Source organism: Anoplophora glabripennis, unplaced genomic scaffold (assembly GCF_000390285.2).
Source record: "Anoplophora glabripennis isolate ALB-LARVAE unplaced genomic scaffold, Agla_2.0 scaffold63, whole genome shotgun sequence".
NCBI classification, from domain to species: domain Eukaryota; kingdom Metazoa; phylum Arthropoda; class Insecta; order Coleoptera; family Cerambycidae; genus Anoplophora; species Anoplophora glabripennis.
Genome location: NW_019416222.1, coordinates 511,595 through 521,474, shown reverse-complemented (window position 1 = coordinate 521,474; position 9,880 = coordinate 511,595). Strand labels below are relative to the sequence as shown.

General features: G+C 32.3%; 1 protein-coding gene across 4 annotated transcripts in view; it reads left to right on the top strand.

The window, feature by feature from the left end:
* The window catches only part of LOC108903722 (MDS1 and EVI1 complex locus protein EVI1-like), a 314,040-nt gene extending 307,213 nt beyond the window's left edge, over positions 1–6,827 (top strand). For all 4 annotated transcript variants that reach the window (XM_018706006.1, XM_018706005.1, XM_018706008.1 and 1 more), the window contains exon 8: positions 4,456–6,827. In XM_018706006.1, the coding sequence (XP_018561522.1) occupies positions 4,456–6,117 (1,662 nt within the window). In that variant the 3' untranslated portion in view covers positions 6,118–6,827. The remainder of the gene's footprint in view (positions 1–4,455) is intronic.
* Positions 6,828–9,880: the final 3,053 nt, after the last annotated feature.

Sequence of the window (9,880 nt, the reverse complement as noted above, 5' to 3'; positions counted from 1 at the left end):
AACGGAGATGCGAAAAATAATTGTAAGATTCGATCGACTTACCTGTAAGGAAGATCAATCTCAATTATTTGAGCATCGTAGTTCTTCTAAGATGGGGCCCACCCGCCACTCTTTTTTTTTACCCACAGCGCGATTGGTTCGGTCACAAAATGAACTGGCTGGCTATCAATAAGTAGTAACGGACTGTTACGAAACACTTTTTTCCTTTAAACCTGTGCGCGCGTCATGTATAAGTGAGACCTACCAACATGAATCATAGAAGAACTACGATGCTCAAATAATTAAGATTGATCTTCCTTACAGGTAAGTCGATCGAATCTTACAATTTTATGGTTTTATTACATGAATAACTTAATTTAAATGCATAAAATTACTGCGTTATGCCTATAACGGTGGAAGATATGAGTCAATTCAGATATGAACAATCTTCCTTCCTTCGTTGACAATAATTTAATATAAAATATGTATTTAGTGCTTTTGTTAAATGTTTACTTAGCTCATTTCCTTATTATCTTATATCGAACATGTTTTAAATGCAATTCCTAACTAATTTCAGTAAAGACCTTCATTGGATCTTAAATTCTAAAAAGAATTGCTTCCAATAACATTCAATAAGTTCCAGTTTGATTCCAATGAGATTCTTAGTGTTTACTTTATGAAGCTAATTCAAATAAACTAAAAAAAAATTTTTCACCCATTCATATCAAATGAAATCAAATAATCTATAGTTCGATACCAAAAATCTAAATATGGAAAATATATATGAACCTCAAACATAAAGTACCCAGCTGTTGATTTTGAAAGAAACAATTACCTACTCTATAAGCTACATACCACAACTAGCATTGAATTGTACCAACAATATAAGTAAATAGCTAGTAATACATAATTATCCAAAATAAAAGTCAAATATGATACGCCTAAGTATGAATACAAAAACACATAACTAAAATGAAACGGTTTCAAAGAAATATTTAGTATTTTGGTTTTTCTAACATCATCCTTAACAAAGATCAACACCTAAAAATAAGTGCGATAGAAAGATCTTACTATTTCCAGATTTGATTAGTATTGTTTCATCAGGTAGCATCCTTACTAGTGGAATTAATAGAACAAATTATATAAGTATACAAAATACGAAACTTAAATAACATGACATTTTGGGTTGCATATCAGTATCATAGATCTCTTACTTAATAAAAAAATTACATTAATTAATAATTTCAGTGAAATCTTCATTGGTCTCAGTAAAAGTCTCAAATAAATTACTTTTGTGGGTACATATGTCCGCAAGTGACCCATTTTAAGTATCACGTCGGGGTCACCACTTGAGGGTTGCTTTAATCATATAAATGATTGCGAACCAATTTGAGTGCAATACCTAATTAATTTCAGTAAGATCTTCATTGGAACGAAATAAATGTATCAAATTAATTGCTTCCAATAACTTTCCAATGGCTTTCCAGTTGAATTCACCAGTAGTTTTTCTTTACGATTCAAAGTATAGTGTGTACAGTATTTTGGTTCTAGATACGTAGAAGGATAATTTACTATGACTATTACAAAGACAAACATAAATACACTCACATAAGTTCACTTTTTAATTATAAATATTAATATTTTGTGTTTGATTATTTTGAGCGCCCTCATATTTAGATCAGCAGTTGTACTAACATATCACGGAATTTGGCTGTTTGGAAAGTTTGAAAAAGTAACAAGTTCCTTGGATAATATTACGATTGTTTCAAATGTGATATTTTAGATATTCTGATGTAAAGATTTGGCGTTGGTATTCGCAAATGCAAATGCGAATATTAAGAAATAACTGAAAATTAGGTACAAAAAGTAAATCAAGAATTTCTAAAAATATATGCAAAAATTAACAGATCAGAAATGAAAAAATACATAATGTAATATTCCAGCTATGGTGTGTACAGAGTATAAAAAATATACACGGTGGGCCATTAGTGTGAGAAAGTAAAATAACTCCCTTGTTAATACAGAAAAAATTTATATAAAAGTTGTACAGAATCAAAAACCTAAAGGACAAAATTAATTTGAAACATACAGGGCAATGAGTAAAAACGGGACACGAAATATTACATTTTTTAAATGGAACACCCTGTATATTTTTAAACATATGGATTTCCGAGAAAATTCTGTATATGGTAATATAAACAGTTTATCATTTTAGTGCCAAGTTATGTAGAAAATTCTTCGAATTTTGAAAAAAACATGACCTCGAAGGAGTTGTATTAGCTTTCAGCTACTAACACTTGGAACATAATAATTATACAAAGCTATAGGCAAATGTTAGACAAATGCTCCTATATTCGCTAATATCAATATTTTATACAGGGCATTTTTATAATACGATCATTTTTAGAATGTTCAAACTTGATTTTCTAAAAGTTTTCAAATGGAACACCCTGTATTTTATTGTTCTACTTTATTCGCATATCGGTCCACTTCAACTTTTATTAAGCATGTTCTATATCTAAAATTGTTAATTTTTAAGATATAGCAACATTTCTGAAAAAAACTTAATTTTTATTATTTTATAGAATACCAACTAATAAATACTAACTGATAAAATTAACTCAAAATGGAATGATAAATTATGAACTGACAAGTTGACACAATGTGACAATTTTTTCCAAAGCCATTTCGTGCGACCGAAATTAATAAAAATTAGGTTTTTCCAGAAATGTTGCTGTATCATAAAAACTAACAACTTTAGGTGTAGAACATATTTAATAAAAGTTGAAGTGGACTGATATGTGTAAAATGGAACAATAAAATACATGGTGTTCCATTTGAAAAATTTTTGAAAATCAAGTTTGAACTTTCTAAAAATGATCGTATTATAAAAAAATGCCCTGTATAAAATATCGATATTAGCTAAAATAGGAGTCTTTGCCTAACATTTGCCTATAACTCTGTCAAATATTTTTGCTCCAAGTGTTAGTAGTTGAAAGTTAATACAACTTCTTTGAGGTCATGTTTTTTTTCCAAAATTCGAAGAATTTTCCACATAACTTGGCAACCCCGCACTAAAATGTTAAACTGTTTATACAGGGTGATTCAGAACTTATCCAAAAAAAAATTCTGGATGTATAGGGGACCCTTACAAATACAATTTTGTAAAGAAAAAATCAAAAAGGTCAGTTCGAAATTGATTTAAAAATACACTTCTGCACGGCACTGGAAACTGGTCCAGTGTAAAACCTGACCTAGCACAATGCGACCGTCATGGCGGTATGATAAAAACGGACAAAAACTTTCGCAAGGAAAGAAATATGTAAATAGAATTTTATCGCACCTATTTTATATCGGCAAATTCAACTGCTTTTGCCGTTATTAATTAATAAAATTAATTTGTGTTTTTAAATAATAAAATCATTTGACATACCCGATGCTTCAACAGCAATTATTCAAAATTTTATCCACTCACGTGTAAACACATTTGGGTCCGTCTTACTCACTTTCTACGAACTAACACAAATGATATCTTGCTTTACCATAACACAAATACTTCACCATAATACAAATGTTGTCTTGCTTCACCATAAATTGAAACGATATCCATCAACTCTGAGTTGCTATACACGCAAGCCATTTTTGACACCAACTACTAAAAAACTGATGTAAATAACACAGATAACAGCAAAAACTACCGCAACGACGGATTTCAGTATTAGGACTCACATGGCTCTCCACGCGTATTGCGAATGACGCTAGAGACTACAGTTGTCCAGCTATGTAGTGGTTTAATGTGCTATAACTTCAATATTTTTTTTCTCGGAAACTATAAGGATTTTACAAATTTTTTTTTACAATATTCATCTATTCCCAAATTTTTTTGGATAAGTTGTGAATCACCCTGTATTGCCATATACAGAATTTTTTCAGAAATACATGTGTTTAAAAATATACAGGGTTTTCCATTAAAAAAATGTAATATTTGGCGTGTCCCGTTTTTATTCATCGCCCTGTGTGTTTCAAATTAATTTTGTCATTCAGGTTTTTTAATTCTGTACAATTTTTATATGTACTTGTTTTCTGTATTATGAATAACAAGAGAATTCAAAAACAACAATCTGTATATGCATCTCAAATTATATAAATGATAGAACTTTCTTCAAATAATTTGAAGAAATATTTTTGTAAAGGGAAAATAAAGGTCAACTAAACATTACTTTTATTTAAATAGGAAAGGAAAAACCGTTCTGATTGTATCATCAGTTTCATGTTTTTATCAAAATAAAATTTGTTTCAAAATAAATTTGCGAATGCGAATACAAATATTCAAACCTCTAGACAATCTTAGCCTCAGAAACTTTAATAAAGCAACATCTAAATTCACTCGTCATAATATAAGGAAACACGAAATTCATTACACATTGATGAGAAATACTTTGGGGATACATTAACCAACATACTGTTTTGTTGCAGGCTTACACTCAGTTCTCAAATCTCTGCCGACACAAACGAATGCACGCCGATTGCCGAATGCAAATTAAGTGCGTCAAATGCAACCAGTCCTTCTCCACGGTCACATCGCTCTCAAAACACAAACGTTTCTGCGATTCAACCACACCTACCCCCTCCCTGTCTACTACTTCTTCTCAATTATCATTGAGTTCCATGGCCAGTAACAATCCTTTTTCCATCTACCGGCCTTCTGGCTGTCACCTGCCATTCGCCTTTCCTCCACAGTTTCATCACTATCCGCAAATGTTTCCCACTGCTCCAGTGAACTCTTTCATATCACCGCTGTTCTTCAACCAACTGCCCAAGTTAAAGACCGATGAGGATGTTTCTCCACCAAAAAAGCTAAGATTAAGTCCTGAAAGGATATCGCCTAAGATAGAACGATTTACACCTCCGAGGGAGGCACCCATAGTTGCTAAAGTTAGTCCACCTACAGGGATAGAAGCGAACTTAACGCCATCGCCAGCAAGACCAAATAACTTGTTATTACATCCAAGAGAACAGACAACAGTTCAAACGTCTGAAGATGAAGATAATTTCCCTAAAGACTTATCCAAAACCTCGGAAAAGAGTTCAAGACCACCTTCGGAGAGTAGCGATGAAGGAGAACAACCTTTAGATCTGAGTGGATGGAAAAAATCTAGAATTGTTCCTGAAGCAAAAGTACAAAAAACCACGAATCTGACCATGTCCTCGCCGAGACCAATAAAGGAGGAAAAGATCGAAATAGTCGAGATAGAGGAAGAAAAAAAAACTCCAACTGTCGAGAAGGTTACAGTTACCCCGCCAATGGCATATCCCAGACCCATACATCCTATGATGCTAGAAAACTTAATGTGCAGGCCGAACTTCCCATACAACTACCCCCAAAGTAACGACAGGCTACTTCCGTCTCCGTTCGGACATCACAGATTTTCTTTTCTGAGCACTTTACCACCTCAAAGACTGGATTTGCTAAGGCCAGGATTGCAGAGTTTCACCAACGGCAAGCCATTTCACGACGTGATGCAGCAACAGAACCAGGGCAAAATCAAGGACAGATACGCTTGTAAGTTTTGCGGCAAGGTCTTCCCGAGATCCGCCAATCTGACCAGGCACTTGCGTACTCACACAGGGGAACAGCCTTACAAATGTAGGTACTGCGAGAGGTCCTTCAGTATATCCAGCAACCTACAAAGGCACGTCAGGAATATCCACAACAAGGAAAAACCTTTTAAATGCCCGTTGTGTGAAAGGTGTTTCGGACAACAAACCAATCTGGACAGGCATCTTAAGAAACACGAATCTGACGATGGAAACGGCGGCGTGGCGGTTGCGGATTCTCCAGGAAGCAGTAATGAAAATGAGCGGGAAGACGCCTGTTTCGACGAAATAAGGACGTTCATGGGAAAAGTGACCTACAGCGGAGCACAGGATTATTACAATGTCACCACCAGACTGTATACTGCTTCCCCGCCTGGTCATGATATCGACGTGGTTGGAAAGGAAGATGAAGATTCCGAAACGTACTCCGAGATAGCAGAGGACTTTTCTTCGACCCACAAGAACTTCGACCCGAAGATAAAGCAAGAGAAAGAAGAATTGTTGAATAATAACGACCAGACTATAAAAGTTTCTACTTAGTGATAGTTTATATGCAATTTTGGATACTGTAACTATTTTAAACGTTTTTTTACTAGACACAGTTATGTTCCCGTGTTGAATGGGATGTAGTTTTTTGGAACCATTTACAATTTAAAGCTTTGTTGTTATGCAGAAGTAACGTAATGAAGACTTGATGTGAAATTCAAATTGTGTTGTACATAATGTGGCATGACTCACAATCTGTGTTATATAAGAGGTTATTTAATAGTTGTAGTACTTAACTGTAAATAGGACTATCTTGTTGATTGGTTCGAAGTGAGGTTGAAAATTAAACATTTTAAAGTTCCTACACAAATTTCTGTCAATTTTCAACACGTTTACAACACACTTCAAATAAGCTTAGCACATTGTTTCCAAAATTGCATCCTGTAATGTTAAGAGAAAAATCGTACCTATCTGTAATACCTACTGTCTGTCAAAAGGGATCGTTTTTGTATATACCAAGTAAAAAACTATTGGCAATCTTTTGTTGATTCATTGATATAGGAACAATTCTATTATAAGCTTTGAACAAATTTATTGATTTGGTATTAATTTTATAAATATTATTATTTATTTTGTTTTATTTTTATTTTTAAGGTAATTTCAAGCCAAAGTGTAACATTTTATTTTATTTTGTAAAAATTTAGAATATAGTTTATAATTAACAGAATTTTCAATCACTTATGAATCATATCTCATTATTGATTAGGGTAACAACAAATAAATTAATAAATTTATTACATTAAAATGTCTATTTTTTACGAGAAAAAAACATGAAATTCATATTTACAGAACAGGGTGGGCCACTGTATAAGCTTTGCCCCTGTTTTCCCTTACTTATTCTTCAAGATATGAAAAAACATGTAAGAATAAAAGCTATAAGAAGTTTTTTAAGTTTTCAACCTGTTTAATAGAACTATGTTTTGCTTCCATGGTGTAGTTATTTTAATAGCGTATAGAATTAATAAAAATTGTATGTTTACAAAAAATGTTTAAATTATGGATCACTAAAAGCGGCGAAAATAAAATCATAGTGACTACGAGCATCACAAGCTTTTATCCACCCTATTTCGCGTGTCGAGTGAATTCTTAAGTCTTTCCACATACAACAGAGATGCTGCAACTGTACCTTGTTGACACTTCCCGTTAATTAAAACCCACTTCTATATCTTCATTATTTTAGTAAATATCTGTTATTGTCTAAAATCCGTATAACAAAAAACATCATCTATATTTAAATTAGGTTGTATGGTTTTTCAAATTGTCATGTTGTAGCCTATGTAACTAGTCGCCGCCATATACAGGTTTATGTTACACTTCTTTAGCTTGGCTAATTTTTGTTGTTCTCGGGTTAAGCTCAATGGGGTGGACCTGCTACCAGAACTCTTAGACCCACAGTTCTAATAGTGGATCTGCACTCAAAGCCTTAAAATCATCATCGATATATTGCATTTCTTTAGCTTAGCTAATTTTTGTTGTTCTTGGGGCGGACCTATTACCAGAACTCTTAGGCCCTCTGTTCTGTTAGCGAATCCACACTCAAAACTTTAAAATCATCAATATATTCATTATTTTAGAACTCTGCAGAAAAATGATCTGAAGTCTTTGAGACAATCTTCAATTTAAATAGAATGCTTTCTTATGACTACTGCTACATATAATTTTTATCTCTAATAGCAATAGAGGTATAGCCAAAAACGTGTGCCATAAGACCTGTTAGACAAAAGCTTGTTTTCCTAGAAGATAATAATAAACTGTACCTACATTAAGCTTATGGTACATGCTTTTACATAGCTTTCTTACTATTAGGGGATATACAGACACGTTAAACCTTATATTTTTGGAAAACTTTACTTCAACTTTTAACCTTACCATGAAAAATAACAGAGAAAGTAAAGGATAGTAAAATGTCCTTAATCCAATATGTTTACTAAATCTGCAGTTTGAATAAAACATACACTAAATGTATGCATGGACAAACTAAATAATTTAGTATTGAATTTCGTCTCACCAAAATCGGTGAATTAATTAAGACTTAAATTACGAAAATCAGTTCTTAATTCATGATGAAATTATTTTCTCATATTTTTAATATTATATCATTAGATTATTGTTAAAATAATTAATAGAAATTAAGATATTTTAACAAATTTCAAATGAAACGAATAACTACAAGAATGGCTTCAATTTTGAACAAATAATAACAATTACGAATTATTAACGAAAAAAGTTGTTCCAAATTGGATACATATCTAGTCAATTCTGCGGTAACTAAAATTATTCACACTTCTAAAATATATTAAGATATATTAAATAAAGAAAGATTTTATTCTTTTATTAATAAATATAGAACAAATAATAAACTACACTTTTTCTAAACTGTTTATCACGTCAAGTCTAGATTCTCTTGCAATCACTTGTAACTTTCGCCAAAAATGGGTTAATAATTTATTATGATCGTATCAGTTACTTAGTTGTAAAAAAAATCCTCATACGATTCTACATAGATACTATTATCCTGTCTTACTAGTGAACGTTTTAGTCAACTATATCTACACCTCGTTCTACATTGGTGTTTGCGTAATACTACGGATCTTTATTAATAACGCATACTGATCGCATTAAAGGTACTTAATAAATCATGAATAGAATTGAAGAGAAACCATATGTGCATCAGGAAGCTATACATACATACTTTACATATGTAAAGGTATAGTAGCTACGGTTAGTTTTTTAGATCTAGCTTTGAATTAAAATGGAAATTTGGTGATCCCAACAACATAGAAAATGTTCATCTTGAGTAGTAAATTCTGAATTTATCTCGTATATCTATTTAAGTCATACTATTTAAGCTGCTCTTTTGGAGACTTCAACGATAGGAATAGCAGCCAAATTCTCGCAAACGCTATTTTTAAAATGTATTGAAGCTATTATTAGGAAGGCTTACCTTAATTTGTCCCATATCTGTTACATCTTGTAGGTACGCATTATTCTTGAGTCTGCAAGTATAACTCGAAATCTCTCTTGTAACAAGAACGTTGACCGTATTGAAAAAGTTTCAAACATTGATTAATACACATAGTATAAGTTGTGGAATAGATAAATGTAATATCACAGACAATATAGCGTATCCGCTACAGACTGCTACTTAAATGCTGGAAATTGGCAACCCGAAATGGAAGCAGGGTCTCCTTAGCCGGCTTCCAGCTATAAAATTTAGCGTGGTAACTCTTCTACTTGCTAATAGGCGGCAGTTCCAGCGGTGGCTTTGTTGCCAAATAATAACTGCTAAATAAATTTAATGCTTTCAATTATGTAATTAAAGAGATATGGAATTTATCTTGTGTTTGGAAATCACATTTGCCTTAAATGTTAAATAAAATAAATCAAGTTAGAATTAAAACTATGAATTTACCTAATTAATTATTTATTTTATATCACCTTGGAATGGGAAAATTCAAAAACTCGAAATTAATGTTTTTAGATTTGTGCGTCGACTTCCAATATGGTACGATATTAACACCTATGTTTAAAAAAAATGCATTATACAGGTTGTGTATCCTTAGATGGGTACTGCCTCTTATTGTTGATTTCTTTAGATAGGTAAAATAATTATTGACACAAGTGTTGCATATCATGGTTGTCATTGGTAGTGCTCATATTTGTGACACAGGGTGTTCAAAAAATTAACACAATGTAAGATTGCTGGAACCTCAAGGTTGAATACGAAATTTATTTAAAAAAAACAGCAAATCATCAA